General features: G+C 35.9%; 1 protein-coding gene across 1 annotated transcript in view; it reads left to right on the top strand.

The window, feature by feature from the left end:
- Positions 1-16,170, top strand: part of LOC131852498 (uncharacterized) — a 38,383-nt gene extending 22,213 nt beyond the window's left edge. The window contains exons 11-21 of the mRNA XM_059203166.1: positions 224-2,043; positions 2,170-3,428; positions 4,130-4,277; positions 5,064-5,244; positions 5,593-8,102; positions 8,492-8,667; positions 10,977-11,027; positions 12,432-12,623; positions 13,141-13,267; positions 13,727-13,837; positions 14,299-16,170. Coding sequence (XP_059059149.1) covers positions 224-2,043; positions 2,170-3,428; positions 4,130-4,277; positions 5,064-5,244; positions 5,593-8,102; positions 8,492-8,667; positions 10,977-11,027; positions 12,432-12,623; positions 13,141-13,267; positions 13,727-13,837; positions 14,299-15,179 — 7,456 coding nt within the window. The 3' untranslated portion in view covers positions 15,180-16,170. The remainder of the gene's footprint in view (positions 1-223; positions 2,044-2,169; positions 3,429-4,129; positions 4,278-5,063; positions 5,245-5,592; positions 8,103-8,491; positions 8,668-10,976; positions 11,028-12,431; positions 12,624-13,140; positions 13,268-13,726; positions 13,838-14,298) is intronic.
- Positions 16,171-17,968: the final 1,798 nt, after the last annotated feature.

Below are 17,968 nucleotides of genomic sequence, written 5' to 3'. Positions count from 1 at the left end.
ACTTGACTGTTCTGTCATATCTGAACCAAACTACTGCGCTGTTGCACGCTGTGTGTTACATTTGAAAACTTTGCATTATATAAATTGCAAATGACTATTATTAAGTTAACAGTGTTCTGTCTTAAAAGGATAGCTAAATACTAGAAATATTTTTTATATCCATCATAGAATGGCCATTATCAGAGTTCTGTGAATTATAAATGCTTTCATTTCTTTCATGCAGATACCAAGTGATGCAACTCTGTTGGAATCCCGACCCCGAAGCTCGACCGACCTGTGCCCAAGTTTACGCACTGATCAACCACTTATATGTTGCGCACACGCGATCGAGCTCCGCTTCTGCTGACGATGGTTATGGTAGCAGCGACTTCGAAGAGCGCTGGCAGAGACTCAAACCTAACTCCATACCTGTTATAGACGAGCACGTCGCCATAGTGCACGCTCCGTCCACTTCTATGGCGTCTCATTTCACTGGCTCAGATCAAGACTTTGATAACACTCCCACAGTCCACGAATCGCTTAGTGTCGACATGGATACTGCCGTCTCCAGATCTAGCAGCATTATGTCCGACAAAGACCCACTCTCAATACAAATCAAATCGGAAAGCCTCACCAATCTCCACGGTTCTTTAGAAGATGTACGCAACATCTACCTCACTCACAATGAAATGGCCGTCTTAGAATGTCATCAAGGCAACATTATTCTCGATGACAGCAGGGATAAGGATCACGATAACTCTGATAGTTCCGTCGACCCGTGGCTCAAGGATATCATTGCTGGCAGTCAGGATGATGTCAGCTATTATAAAGATGTCAGTGATGTTATTAAGAATCTCGACAATATTCTCAATTCTGAAAAGACTTCAAGCTCCGAATCAAGTCATCAAGCTAGTCCATCCAGAGATAATCTGAGTTTAGACTGTAAAACAGACTATCCAATGCAATCTAGTATGGTCAAATCCCCTGGTATTAGTAATTTTCAGAATATACTAGTAACTGGTTTTGATAATACGTCTGATAGTGAGCCATGTGAGGAAGACGATATTGATCGTGATACAATTGGTACATTGAGTCATTCTTTTGAACGCCATAGTGACACGACCAGTCAGCATACCTTAGAAAATATTACACCCATTACTCCAATAAAAGATATAGCCGTTATATGTGAAATCGAGAATAAAAATGGAATTGTGGCAATGGAAAAACATGATCCTCTCGAAGTAGCTTTCAATGAGGAAACCAAATTACTCTTAAATACTGTTTCGCCAATAGAAAATGTAGATAATAAAGCTAGTAAAGTACCCAAGTTAAATGAATTATGTATAGCCTCAATGCCTAGTGTAAGTGAAATAAATATTGAACAATTGAATGTAAGAAAAGACTGTGAAAGATCTTGTGATAATAAGCTAACTGAAGAAAGGACTGATAACGAAATCGATACTAAGTCAATAAAAGATACAGATGAATTAAATGCAAATGCTATTGAAAATAAAGAAATAGCAATCATAGAATATGATGAACAATCAAAATTATATAATGTACAAGATGAACTCTTGCCAGAAGTAACAACTGAGAGACATCCTATAGAGAACAGTCAAGATTCGTTGACTATTGAAACTGTAACAAGTGATTTGAAACAACCATTTGATTTGTCTAATAGTGTTCTCACTAAACATGAAGATAAAAGTAATGATCTCATCTCCCCGGTACAAAATACAATTAAAAACACAAAAAATGAAACAATTTGCCAAGAAGACACAGTAGAACCGGATGAATCAGAACTTATTGAAAATTTAAATGTAATTACAACTCCTAATGCACCTGAGTTAGTACAAAATATTAACAATAGTGAAAATCAAACTTATAATATTTGGGCTACGGAAGAAGATGTTAGTACAGTACAACCCATAAGTATTCATGAGAATACAACCACAACGCCATTTACGCTACCTGATACAGTACAAAATTATATTAATGAAACATTTGTAATGGATGCAGAAAATGCAGATGTTCCTAATGAAACAAAGAATTCAATTACACCAAGTAGATCTGAACAAAAAGAAATAGCAAATAAGTTTTTAACAGATAATACAGTACAAAATTGTATTTATGAAACATTCTCAAAGGATGATGGAAATTCACATGGCACTAAAGAGCAACAAGAACAAGAGCTTGTAAATACGCCAATTAGATCTGAACAAAATGAAATAGTAAATAAGACTTTACCAGAACAGTACAGCGATAGTACTGTATATATGGATCTCATTAATAATACAAATAGTGAAATAATGGAGAATGATACAATGGATAGTAATGTAAAAGAAGTAATTAACTCGTGTCTACCTTTATCAAATGAAACATCTTGCTCTTTAGCTAAATACGATTCAACAGAATATTTAGATTTACCCAGTATAATAAAGCAGACAGATAATTTTTTGCATTCTGAAAAAATAATTTGTAGTCAAGATGTAGAATTTAGAAATGTTATTGTCTCCAGCACACCTATGGGTAGCGATAAAACCACAGATGATACTTTAGAATGCTCTATTAATGAAAACAACGCCGAAATGCTATCAGAAACGAAAATGCCAGATTATGGTGTAGGTGTAACGTTTACGAAACTGGAACAGATATGTGTCCCAGATAGCATTAGTCCATTCGAATCGCCGACTAAAAGTCACCATACCGACACATATGATGAAAATAGTTCTGTTGTATTGGGACCCTTTGAGAACTGCACAATCGAGTTATTCAAAGGTATAAAATCTATTGATTTAATAGACTTACCCAAGGAAGAACTGTTAGCTTTCTCGTCAAACTTTAGCGAAATAAATCTCGAAACTCCGTCACCATTGCGTGATGGTAACTTTCTAAACGAAGTGCCAGACATCGTCCCAGACGACACACAATTTGATGATCTAGTAACCATAAGCGAACCGCATTCCGAAAAAGAGCTACCGTCTGAAGTGAATACAGTGGAATCGGAGGTGCAATCTGTCACAGAGAAACGTGCATCACCATCCACACCACCAAATTCGCCCGGTAATTTTCTAGCGTCAACGTCGCAGCAGAAATATTTAGTAGATATAGATCTGAATCAGACTGCAGAGCATGCAGCCGAAACGGATTCGGGCCTCAGTTCTCTACAAAAAGAGATTGAAATGAATCAGATTGAGTTGCAGATTACTTCAAAGTTAGCAATGGCGGAAAACGAGAACAATCTGAATATTGAATATTCAGGTCCACTTACTGTGGAAGGTCTCGTGTCTGAAGATTCTCACTTGATACGTGACAGTGATGAAATACCTGAATCTTATTTAGCAGGTAATGGAGGCACTATAGAAGACTTCAGAGAAAGTCTCACGCTAGACGAGGAATGTGTGAAGGCGCTAAGAAATGAACTGGAATTGAAGTTACCTTTGGCGCAGGTAAGTTGACAAGTCGTGTGATGACAAATGTTAAATTAAGTAATTAGCAGTAAATTAATAGAAATAGTTTAGCGAAAATCGCATTTACTTTAAGTGCAGTTTTAAGAAAACTTTTTCTTTCTACTCTCTGAGGTTATACATCATGCAGCAGAGTAGAAGTAAGACTTGAGGAATTTGAATTGTGACTTCGGGCTAGACTTGAAGAGCTATTATAGATACAATATTGTATTACTAGTCTTTGTGATACATAGTTTTAATATAGTTTCAAATGATAAAATATTGAAGTTTCTGTAAAAAATTAAAATAAATCTATATTAACATTACAAAGAGATAAAGTCTGGATGAGTAATCTTTGATAACAAACTCGATTTTCAATAGTGTTACTGATTGATAGCCTATTTATCGATCTGCTGTGATCTGATCGGCTATATAATACGCGACTATTGTTGCAAACAACACAGAAAATGTGACATGGTTGTGCGGGTCTGCTTACTTGATTGATAAAATTTACCCAAAATTATTCACAGTATTACTGTGGTTCTATGTTACTTTCTAATAACTATAACTTTAATCATCCAAACTTATCAAGCGTATATTGCATGCATTTATATATTGTAGTGTGTATTCTTCATATAATAATTTTAATTTATCTGTTAGAAATGAAGAGGTAAATACTTTAATGGACGTTGTTATATCCGCAGGTGTCTGGTATCGAGCCGGCCGCCTCGAGTGCGGGCGAGTGGCAGCCGCCGCCGCCGCCCGAGCTGGTGCTGGCGTACCCGGGGGCCCTCAGCCCTATCGCAGAGGAGACGGGCCTACAGCTCACCGCCTACGAGAATGACGTCAACTGTACGTACATAACTTACACCTCATGAACGTCAAACGAATGTGTTCTCATTACTAAGAAGAAATCTATCAAATCTATATACTATTATGTTAATGATTGTCTGACTTTATTCTGTAAATGGAATGGTAACCTGAAGGGCGACTTGATGGTAAACACCATCGCCTTAACAGCACTAGGGACATAACATTATCATATGACATCCCTGATACCATCAGGACTAAGACGTCATGACAAGTTCGTCTTTTAGAATGGTGCATAGAGCTTAGTGTATATTGACGAGATAAGAGAGCTCTTATCCTGTAATTTTACTGCCAAATCGCATCCTACATTCGAAACATAGCTTACAAAGCAAGCCAATATAGATCACTGAGGTACCCACTCGGGCGACTTTTTACAGTCTACCTCTAATAAAGTGTATTTATAATAAGTAAATGAGTTACTTATTGTTATGGTGATGTATCGACGTACTTTTTTTATTCATCAACTATTCAGTTCATTCAAATCTGATTGGAATCTGAAATTCCAAAACATGTAATTTATATTTAACAATTCCGAAACACTGTGTTTTGAGTTAGATTATTGTGTTTTAGTGCAAGCAGTAAAACACTAAAGATGTTTTCGGTCTTTTTGAGTTTTGCACACCCGCATACGTACATCACCGTAATCATGGTCTAACTATGTACAAAGTACGGCCGGCCGTAGAAACGGACGGTCTAACATTATCGCCATCTCTTAAGACCTTCATAGCCACGGTTAATTATGTAGAACGTATGGGCGGCGGTATACAGGGACGGTGTCAGCGGCGTCGTCGTCGGAGAGCTACCCGGAGCCGTGCAACAACTGGACGGAGGACGAGGACGCCACGCGCTGCAGCCCGCGCGACCTCTCCCGCAGCGCCACCTACACGCTGCCCAGCGCAGACCCGCACCGCACCTACACGCTACAAAAAGACCTCACCACCAGCAAAGAGTTAGTACATATACAATATGCTTTTAGATATATTATACGATTATACAATTGTGTTATTCAATAATAGACGATAGACAGCGACAATATCGCTTTCCCCCTTTGTCATTTTGGATTAAAAAAATAGACACAATGAAATGTGGCCAAGATACTTTAAAATGGCAAAATAATAAGGCTATCGATGTGATCATCCTCGCGTATATTACTACGGTGTATAGTATACATTAGAAATTATAACTTATACTAATTCATGAACTCTCAAAGAATTTGACATCCACATATTGGTGTTAAATTTGTGTCATCAAACCTATTACATGTGTACTTTAAATTTCTACAATATATTACTTACAGAATAACAATGAGTGCGGACAGCTTGAACGCCAGCCCTCAAAAAATACCTGCAACAGAAATTCAATCACCAATCAACGATAGGACTTACACTAAGAATGAAGAAGGAAACGAGTCCAATTGCGAGAGGATTTCGCAAGTCTCTCCGTTTTTAGTGAGCCCTACTACTGATACATCAGCTCCCGACACGACCGATAACGCCGACAACGGGACCGGTGCTTCAACTTTATCTCGAACAACAGTACCTACAGACGCTAAAATATCAAAGCCGTTTGACACTCAATGCTTATCAAAAGCGACCAGCATGGATTCTTGGTGCTCAAACGATACTTTATATAACGTTGAGGAAAACTTCGACGATCTAGCAATGGACTCAGACATTCCCGTAGAATATGAGCCTGAGAAGGAAGAACACAGTGAAAGTAGCAGCACATTAACTCACAATGATGATGAAAAAGAATTGAGCCACTGCTCAACTTACATAGTCCATGATAGCAAATCAGAGGCCTGTGAATCATTTTCACCCGACTCAATTACCGCTAACGATAACTATACGTACACAAAAGCCAAGACAGAAACGACGGCTGCAACTCCATCCAACTTTACAAAATCTGAAGTGGATTCTACAAAGAATTCTCAAACAAAAGAAGACCTGGCTTATGGCACATTGATGTCTGGTTTACCGTCGTATTCAAACTGTACAACAGAAGTCCTATCAGGTGTTGATGATGTTTGGAAATTACATCAACCAGAGCTGGTGAGAAGATCACCTATGAATAATGATGTTCATTTCACACCACCTAGAGTTACGGAAGACACAGTATGTAGTGAAACTAGTCCTCAATTAACCACACATCCTGAAATTAAGAAAATGGATAGTGTAGAAATTTCTTGTTTACATGACGAACTGCTAGATAGTCATAATAGATCTGAAAATATTGAGAACCAAGTGTCGGTAGATAAAATAAACGATAGTCCGAACTCTAACTACAAAGATATGGCCCCCTCAGTCACTAGTACACCTATGACGGGACAAGTTGGGAATGAAGAAGTCGAGGGTATACCCATGAAGTTGCCAGAAATTCAACTGAGTACTCCAGAAATGAACATACCAAATTTCCAAATGTTCTTACAATCTGCAGAAATAAGACCTCAAGATATGTCTTCTAGTGGAAGTAATGATTGTACGCCTAATGTGGATACAGGCATAATGTTAGAAGGCGATAGTAAAACTTTAAGCAGAAACAGTAATAAAGATAGTGTGGCAAATGCAGAACGCACACCATCGTACTCAGATTTTGAAAACTCCGCTTTGTGCAAACCTCAAGATATGCAATGGAGAGAAAACTCTAGTCAAAGTATGGAAAGTGGAATTACTTCAGAGGAATTTAGACAGTTTGAGGACTCTGTTAGACAGAGACCGCAAGATATTTCGTCTGTAATAGAGTCTAGTTCTTTATTCTTGAAAAGTGAGAGGAAATCCAGTGAACTCGGAGGAGGTTGTCTGAAGAAAACGGAACTTGATCAGACTAGTCAATCTGGACAATTTTGCAATAACGAACCAATTCAATGTGTAGCTGTTAGTCCGCCTAATAATGTGAATTTAATAGAATCTCATGTCAATGTACCCGTTAATAATTTTTTACTAGATTTTACTGAAGAAGAAACAGATCAGCCTCATTCAATAATCATTACTGAGAGTCCTAAAGAGATAGCGAAAGATAGTCTAAATGGTACTTATGATTCTCATGCTGCAGTAATGCTTCTAGATCTTAACGATACCTATGATTCTCATGAAAATAGTAGTCACCGGAATGAAATTAACATTGGAAGTACAAATGAAGTTTTAGAAAAGCCTATAGTAAATGGAGTTATTGAAAATGTTTTCACTAAAATAAATGATCCTGATTCATTGGATGATACTCTGGATGCGGTACAGGAAAATCATAAATTACACGATGCTGTTATTGAAAATGTAAGCCAAGTTAATGACAAAAAGCCCTCCGAAACCGAAAATATAGATGAAGTAAAAGAAATTGTCGAGTGTTTACCAGCTGTAATTAATGTCTCAGACAGCAAAAGTGTCCTAAACAGATCATTTTCAAATGAAGAAGATAACAATATGAATGAAATAAAGTGCAACGGGAGTAGCGAGAACTACGCCACTGTTCAGTTTCTAAATGAACCATTTGAAGAACTTATGGAGAGCAATGTCGATGAGGACACTAAAGATTTTTGTGAAAATGACAAATGTGATCAAGTATCTAGTCAAGATCAATCTGAGCTTAAAAGTGAAAATATAGAATCTATTACTGAAAATAATAAACTTATAAATAATTCCAAGTCGAAACTATCTGAAAATGTGGATGAATATTTACATGAGGGTGATGAAGTAAACACGAATGGTGTGGATGACAAATTAACATCTGTAACTGAGAATTTCTTGGTAAACGAGAAGAAATTCTGTCAGTTTGATTCTTATTTCCCACTATTGAGTGATATCAGGTTCACTGGTGAGTAGATATCTATTTATTTCTATGAAAAAAAAACAGCAATTTTAATAGTATATTAGCTACAAATCACTTTCAAGCTATGGTATATGCTTTTTATTGAAAAATCCTATTAAAAATTCATTATACTAAGAGATAATGAAATGACAATGTATTGATGCTGTCACAAAAATAACAAATCATAATATGCAGTACCTGATGAAAAGTCTTAACTAATTAAGAGTAATTAACCTAATTAAAGTCGATTTTAGAATTTATAAATAAAAACTGACTGATAAAATGTACAGTTTTTACCGTATGTTCACTTATACATATATTTGTGACTTATTTGTCAATACCCTATATGATGGTAGAATTCTATTAAATGTAAATATTTTATCCAAATGTATCAGGTCCAGCCGAAGAAATAATGAGTACGCCATTTAACCAAGAATCCCCAACCGAACCGACGTCCCCTGAGTGCGAACAAGACAGCAAACCGGATGCCGCTGTAGACATACTGAAAGAGTGGGACAGTGATAGCGATACGCATTCTAGCAACTCCTCCAGCGGCGAATTCATTTGGAAGGTAAGAGAATGTACTCCGAACGTAATCCGTTAGTATGTGCAGTGTGTATAACATTACCAAAAAGATAATTAGAGTAAATATTTGATTTTGTGATGAATTATATTCAAATACATTTTCTAGATGTTAGTTTGTGTGCCTTATGTATGCAGTGATGTAATAAAAAAATAATTGTGTAAACAAAACTGAGTAAGCCGGTATAATTAGTGATATAAGATATCTCATATATAGTCCCCAAAAGCGACATGAGTCATTAACGCCATTGAAATGTAATATTTGACTATGAAAATGTAGTGACTATTACAAAATAAATTTTATAATGCAGTCTTCACGTAATTCGCGCGTCGTGCGTTGCAGTATAGAAACTGTATTTTTGTATTTCTGTGACAGAATATAGTGAGATTCCGTAAAAGGACCGTTGCTTTTTAGTGGTAATAGTGGTTCATAATAAATTGAATATATTTGTATGATTCTATATTGCATTTATTCCATATATGTACAGTTATGCGTAATAATGAAATATGATGCTTATTGCATCACTCTTTTATTCAGAGAAAATACCCTTGTGATTGCATTGTAAACAATATTTAAACCATACATCGTCAAAAGGTCCGTACAATAATTGCAACATTCTGTTAAAGCTGATATAAAACATAATCTACTCCATTTCCACAAGAAATAACATTACTTTATGAAAATTGTGTTGCCATTAATATGAAGAAATATTACAGTAAATTAAATGTATGTATATTTAGTAACGTTATAAATATATATTAATTATATATCAATATAATTAAATCACTACTAAGAAGATGTACATTTAATAGTAATGGTCAATGAGAAATAGAATTCGTTTAAAATATTTACCTCACTTTAGGGTACCTAAGATAGATTGCAAGATAGATACATAAAATGCAAAATTTTAATATAAATTTAGATTCGATTTTAATTTAGCAATAAAAATTATTACTAATTTAATCTTTCATAAAAACATAAGTCGACGAATTAGTTGTTTTTTGCTGACCTATTATCTTAATTTAAAAGAAAGTGACAAAATCTTAACGATTTTAGTTTTTGTCAATAAGAGAGAAGAATATGTATATATTATATTAATATCGGAATATTAAATTTATGAATGTATTATTTTAAATATGATTTGTTATGGTGTGAGTTTATGTAGGCAGCATCTTTCCTTTTTCCTCGCTTAGTGAACAGATTAATAATATTTTGTAACTATACAACATGTTACAATTTAACTCTATGGTTTCCAGATACTTTCGGTTTATAAACAGTCGATGTAATCGAAAACTAAGGGACAAATTCTACTATCAAATTATGTTTAGATTATAGTAACAATTTAAGAGCCTTCATTTGTCGTTTGATTGTCGTTTGCGACATTTTGACAGTAAATAACTGTCACTGTCATCTTGAGATATTATGAATGAAGATGAGAATAATTCCATCTATATCACTTGATAGTATAATAGGTCCCTAAGATTGCTAGTATGTTTTTGTTAGAGGCTTTGGACTATCGGGTTAAATTTATATTTTATATTAAATAGTGATTAATTTAAAGGAAAGGCTCTTCGCTTTTTACACCTGAAGTATCTCGAGCTATCTGGTCTGTTGGCAAATATTTCTAGTTTAGTCATCATCATTTATTGAACTTATTTGGCTTGTCAAATCTCGGTGAAATTAAATTAAAGCTGTATGTTTATAAACTCTATTGCCAATTGATCAGAGGGCTTTAATATGGTATATATGTATACATGTACAGTTGTTATTTTTCATCTTATTCAAATCAATTAACTGATGTGATAAATATATTGTTTGGTGCAAAGTAAGAGGTAATGCCTTATTAATCTTTGTTTACTGATCATATTACATTAACACACATTCATTATTGACCAACGATCAATAATAGTACTTTCAATTGTCCAAGAAGTTCACTATTTTGATCCTTCGAGCTGGATTAGCCTCTAAACCTAGTTAAAGTAATTTTAATTTAACACTTTTTAGTTTATGACTGCCATATTAAATTTACGCGTGACATGAGAGTGGATGACTCACAGCACTCGTCTAGTTATGTAACAAACTTATTTATTAAAATTTTTATTAAGTCAGTTCTTTGCACCCGACGATCCGAATGTACCTACACGTAACAAAGTACCTTAATAAGGCAACGTTCTGATAGTTTGCATAGCTTAGTAAATTTATTTAAGTTCTATATCGACTGTACATGTGTATGTATTATAATCCCGTGTGGGTGTCGGTGTGCTTGCATGTTTGTAACTTGTCTGTGTGGCGCGTAGGATGGTGACGGCCACGAGACCTCGGTCGTACCGTCCACGCACTTCGACCATGTAAGTCCCCCCTTGTCTACCATTCTACTCATTAGCTAGCTTTCACGTACGCTCTTTTACGCAGGAAAGAATCTGTATGTGAACAAATGTAATAAGAAAGACCGCGCGCGTTGTCAGCTCGCGCATTCACGCGCTCTGCAGTCGTGCATGCTAGAGCATTATTATTTTTAAAAGGTGCTAGAGCGCCTATTATTATTGTAAAATAACGGACATCGGACTATAGAGCAAAGACATAAATAGAGTTATTGATATTTTTTTAATCTTAAACGTGTCTTTGGAAAATAATGTACGCGCTAACACGCAACGTACGATTGATTACAAAAAAAAAATGAACCTCTTGCCAAAAGAAGAAAAAATGAATAATTATAAAATATATAAAAAATATTAATTAATTTATAAAAGCACTTACGAATTCCGGTGCTCCTGATCGCGCGTGAAAGAACGTCGTGTAAAGACAGCTATTAAATGCATTCTATCACCATCCATCATCCTTTTGTTGTATTGTGTCTAATCATGTAAATTGAATTCATATAGTTTTTTTTTTCATTTATATGAATATGGCCAGCCCATATCCGAATCACAAATGTTTGCATACAACCCTCACATTTAAGGGGATTCGTACACGAGTTATTAGTTAGGTTAGGAATGGATCGATGTTTTACGAGATAATTGCTGTGCTTAAATTCTCATGGGTCTCATGTAAAGCTAGGTACATAAATGGTAAATTTGTGATTAAATGCTTGTTCTTGCTTCAAAAAATAACCCCAAACGCAATTTCTTTACTGGCAAACACATCGCATAAGATACACATATAAATTAAGCTGTTTACTCGTATTTTCTAAAGATAGTTGGACATTTAATTTATTTGTTACTGTCTTTTTTAACCTATAACAAAACCCACCCATACCAGCACTTCGCGCTCATAATCACCTATTAAATGTACAATTCATATAGAAATACGACGGCCTCAGCAGTCTTGTGGATTTGCACACCGCTTTATTTCTGATGGTCGCGAGTTCGATGCAAACATTCGCACGGTGCAGACATTTGTATTCATGATTATGTTTGTTTGTATCGGTCTGGGTGTTATCTATATTATGTATTTACAAATTTACAAAAAATTTATCTAAGTATTTCTACCAATTATCTAGTACCGCTGACATCAGCTTTACTTAGCTTGGGACTAGATGCCGCTGTGTGTATTGTCCAGGGTTATTGTAATCATATTATTACATTGTTCTTGCGGTTTTGGTGCGTAGTTTAAGTGTTCATATTAACTTTATGTTGCTTTTTTCGCTTTGCTATGGATGCTTGGTTTTCATCTGTATGGCTGATCACACGTGCATGATCATTTGTCGCGAAATGTCTTCAACTGTACTTATATAGTCAATTGTTATTATATAGCAACGAGGCAACAATACCGAATCGGGCAACGCACAAGCGGAAGACAAAGCGTTTTCTGACGCTCCATCGGAGGCTTCCGGAGACTCCGGGTCAGGCTCGGAGGGTGATGAAGTGGAGTTTGTGCCGTCTTCGTGGGACTGCCGCGCTGCACCCTCGAAGTCTTCACTGCGCAGTTTTGAACAAGCTACACCGGTATGTGTATTTTATATAACATCATTCAAGTCTCCGGAATAGTGTATATGAGATAAGTTATGAAAGTGACTGAAGAAGGACCTGTGTGGAAGGATAGAAGCTGATGGAAGTCCCCTCTGGCGTGTATATGAACATCGGTCGACAATTCACGATAAATGAACATACATAAAAAAAATATCGATCAAACATCTCCTTATTTTTATAATCGATTAAAATACTCGGATGACAGTGTACCATCACACATTATTTGGGCATTACAGCAGCGCGCTAACTGCTAGTGTAACGCGAGCTCCTCGCTTCCTCGCACATTTATAACCTCGGTGAGAACGGGAACACATTGTATTGCTGTCTCACTCACTGTATTCGACCACCTGACTATATAGTATATGAACATTAATATCTTATGCATATAATCTGTAAATTATTACGAATAAAATGTCGACAAATACAACTAAGATACTGGTTCCTTAGTAGATCTTACGGACCCACTCCAAAGTAATGAGTAAATAATCCACAGGAGCACAAGAAGCGCGTGGTATTCAAACGGCAGAAGTATCACTGCGTGTACGAATATCCACGCGAAGTGGCCGAATTAGATACTCAGTCGCCCGCTGCTTACATGCCGGACTTCTCTACCTACACAGGTATGTTACAACTGAACCGTATATAATCTAATAATTATTATATATATACCAGATGTCCCGACAAACTTTGTTTTGCCATATAAATTAATATCACTATTAAAAAATAAGGTAGAGTAGAGGGTTGCAAATTTAAGGCTGTATGTATTTTTTAATGCCACTATAAAAAAAAATTGACGATATAATGAAAAAAAAATTGTGGTGAAGCACATTTAACACTTAGGGGTATTCGGAAGAGTATAAACACAAAACCTGTGACACGAGAATTTAGTAGCGTAATTAAATAAAATAATATTAATCGATTAAGTAGTGAAATAGAGTTCCGCAAAATAACACCTAATTCTATAAAAAAATCTGCACCGAAGAAATATTTTTTTTTGGCCTATTTACATAATGTAATTAGGTTTTATAGTGTTAATAAAAATGGTGTATGACCATATAAAATTAATTGTCATTTTATAGACTGGGACCCCAGCAGTGCAGAAGAGGCGGAGTTAGGCTACGGTCAACTCTTTGGAGCTCCGAATGCGCTAGACTTGTATCCACTGCGGGGTGGTATTGCATTCGGTGCCGGTAAGTTCCATCCTTTGATTTAACAAATGACATATATTTTAGAACTTGAGTAAGACAACACACAAGTCTCGGGAATTGCTTTAATTGTAGACAAATACAATGTAATATATAGGTCAACTAAGATAAAGAACAGCTTACTTTAGAAGCTGTTTTGGTTTTGCTTTAATTGTATCGACAAATACCATCTAATATAAAGGTCCCCTTCGATAAAGAACAGCGTACTTTGTAAGCTGTTTCGGTTGTAGGCTGCAATTAGGAAGTGAAATCATAGACCATGAGGCATGACATATTCGCATGATACCGTGACGATCATAATGTTCATCATATACATAGGCGACGGTTACCGAATACTATCAAGTCAGGAAAAGATGTTAAGTTTTGTGAATATTATTGTAGGTTTCCCCTTTTATACCATCCTAAAAAGTTTATTTCATTTGCATTTTGTATTATTATTTATTTAGATTACGACGAGGATTTCTTCATATCGTCTTCGGCTCGGCCATTCGAGAGTCTGGGCATAATGACAACAACGAGCCAGTTTTTCCCCGGCATGCACATGAAGCCGGCGCTACTCGACCGCGAGCTGGACGACGTCGACGACTTCCCACCGCCGCCGTCGCCGCTGCCCACCGCTACCACCACGGCCCACACCACCACACTTGTCCACACCAGGACACCTTCACTAGACTTCACAACACCAGACTCGGGAGTTGAAGATATCACTCCAGGGTCTACAACTACCGAAGAAGACTACAAAACCAAGAAATTGCCGGAAACCGACCTCGGTCAGTGCTGGCGGGTGGTCGACAGTGGGAGCTCCAGTGAATCGGTCAGTCCGAGCTCACCGGGCGGCGAGGCTCTAGGTGGTCTGAGACACACGAGGGATAAACTGAAGCTCGACCTGCCTCCGAGTCCGCACTTGCCATCGCCGAGACATAACAGGGTTTTCAACTTTATGCTAGACAAGCCGAAACGACACAAGGTCCAAGACGAGAGGCCGAGCGAGGTCAGTAGTACGCCGCTGGTGATGAGCGATGAAACACCGATCGTTAGTACCTCGCTACCGCTACCGAAGGAAAGCGACGATCTGCCACTACCAGAACCCACCTTCTCCACATTCGGTAAGTGCGTTCAGAAAGTCGATCCCGAACAAAAGGGTATCATACTCACAGAAGACGTTCACGCTGAAGAGAACAGTGAGAACAAAGTAGAAAGTCCAAAAGTGGTGGAAGCAGTCAAAGGTGAGGGTACGGTACTGGATAGCGGCGACGAGGACTCCGGTATAGAGAGCAGCTCTAAGGCTACTCTAGAACGGAACAAAACGACTCCGAACATCTCCTAATTATAGAAAATGTTAACAGTAGTGGTATTGTTATTGTATAAATAGGATTATCTCTATATTAAAATAGTCACCGCCCTCGGAATTTGTGGTAACGGACTAAAGCAAAACCTACGAAGTCCTCAATACTGTACTGGTTACTTGTATGAAGGGGACTCTTTAGAAATGTTTTGTAATTATTATACTCTTCACTCATATTACATAAGATTTTGAATGTGATTAATTTATAATTGTACTATATAAGGTGTTTTCAAAATATCTGCTTTTGAAATAGTACTTATTAGATATGTAGGTTACGATAATGATACGATGTCTTGTACTGAATGGCTATAATTTTTACATTTCTATATTAAACATGGTTTTAGACCTATTTAAATAGAATCTAAAATGTCATTGTCACTGATGTTGTTATATTTTATTATAAAAAATCCGCCCGATGTCGACGATGAAATACCCCTTGGGAGAAGCGACAATTAAACAATGGATGACGCGCGTTAAAAAAATTACATTCAGTACTTAAAATGTCATCAACATTGTAAAATACATAAACAGTGCTATGAAATTTTGGAAACATCCTGTATACATTATGTAATTTCTTAAGCTAAAGTTATGACGTAATTCCGGGCGGTGTAACAGCATGTCGAGCAAGCAATTGAATAGACGTATAGTAGCTTGTGACTTTTCGTCCGGTGAAGCTGTAAAGGCCAGCCGCGGCCAACAGCATTAGAGTAGTCCGAAAAAAAGAAAAATTGGGACATGCTGTAAATAATGCCATTACAATAGCCAAGATTTAGTATTACCAAACCTTTATTTAGATATGTTTAAGTTTAATATCTCTTAACAATTAGTAAGTGGTCAAACTCTTTTATATAAAACTACAAAAAATATATGCGTATAAATACAAAGAACTTTTTTTACGTAAATTAAATATATAAATATCAAATCAGATCATTCTAGGCCACCTACGTTTTTAAACGAAAATCAAAGTGTTAAAGTATCGAAATCTATTACTGTCATAAATCTTAGCTTACATTTGATTATAATACTAATTACACAATCCTTACAATTTTAAAGTGAAATTTCATATCAAAATTCATTAATTCTCGTAATTAATTCGCCCTAACCCATATGTATGTAGGTGGCGTTTTAATCTGCAGTTGAGAGCATATTAAAAAGTTGATCATGAATGAGCCCCATACATTAATTATTAATACTTCATACATACTACAATAATATTAGCAACATATTCAATCACGACATAAGGTACAAAAGCCATTAAATGTAATGGAACACTTTTAATACTGATTATTAATAAGGACTTTCGAATACTTTTTACAGTTTTAAATGGTTTGATCTGGCTAATTTTAATTACATTCTATTACAGTATTGCCACGAATAGGGACATTGAAAAAAATCGCGTATAAGAAAGTATACTAAATTTAAAATTGCATGGACAATTTTGAATGGTTTTATCGAATGATTGGTTTTAATTATGTTACATTATTCACTGTGCCGCACTTTACATATAATGCATTTTTGATACATTTCCTGCAGTAAGTAATAGCTGTTATATTATTAATGTTTTCTACTGTTTTTCGTGGTAAATACTGCTAATTAAGGCCTATCCAATTTTGTACGATTATTACCGCCCAATGTTGTACTTGCTAGATTTTTTCATACGTAAACTTTTTAATCTCATTTCATAATGTCGTAGTGAATTCGATTATACAGTTACGTTCAGATACTTGAATGATGACAAGTACCACAGATCATGTAATAATTAATTATTGAAATATTACATGATATTTAATTAATATAATTAACAGTGATTTGACGGCATCGGTGGTCTTACGGTTTAGCACACCGCTTTACTTCCGATGGTCGCGGGTTCGATTCCCCGCGCGGTACAAACATTTGTATTCATGAGTATGATTTTTTGTATCTGTCTGGGTGTTTCCTATGAAATGTATGTATTTTTATCAGTTGTCTAGTACCCATAACAAAAGCTCTAGCTAGCTTACCTTGGGGCTAGATATTATTAAAATGAATAAACATATAAATGATTTAATGTCACAGTTAAAAGAAAAAACAAGTATCTGATAATAACAAAATCATTGTCTAAATTATATTTGCGGCTATAGATTACGCACAAGTGAGTATCACGCATCTTCCATCATTTAGTCCTCGAATGTAATAAGGATAACAAAATTTAAATATTTCGGTCTATACCTATTGAGGTTAAAAAGCCAATTGTTAGTTAAGAAATGTTATAATTGTAAGTGTAGAGTTAGATGTATCTTATTGTGGTGAGTTCGACGTAGCGTGTTATTTGTACATGAACTCAGCAACAGAAATGATTCAGGGCCGGCGCACATTGACAGGAAAGAAACGCAATCTCGAATAAAATGAATTGTACCTATGATGGTCGATTTCAGAAAACCTGTTTCTAAATATAAGGATATGCATAAATACATGATATAGACCGTACTTATATTTTATGTGGACCCCTGATATAAATAATAAAGTAAATGTAGCAACAGTTTCAAAATTTAATTTTTTTGGAACTCAAAGATAACTTTATCGTACTTTAGTATGAACTATGCTTATGTTAAGATATCGCATATATTCTGTAACTATTCATTGTTCCTTTTGCGATCAGTATGAGCCAATATCAATCAATGTTGTAACATTTCTGTTGCTGACTGTACAGAAGTGAGTGCCACTAAAATTACGTCATCAATATAGTATGCAATACGTCCAAGTGTGAACCTGATGTGCAATTCCTCTCATTT

This window comes from Achroia grisella, unplaced genomic scaffold, assembly GCF_030625045.1.
Source record: "Achroia grisella isolate CSIRO2021 unplaced genomic scaffold, CSIRO_AGI_Agris_v1 utg853, whole genome shotgun sequence".
Classification (NCBI taxonomy): Eukaryota; Metazoa; Arthropoda; class Insecta; order Lepidoptera; family Pyralidae; genus Achroia; species Achroia grisella.
Note: the sequence above shows the minus strand (reverse complement) of the source record. Positions and strands in the feature narration are given on the sequence as shown.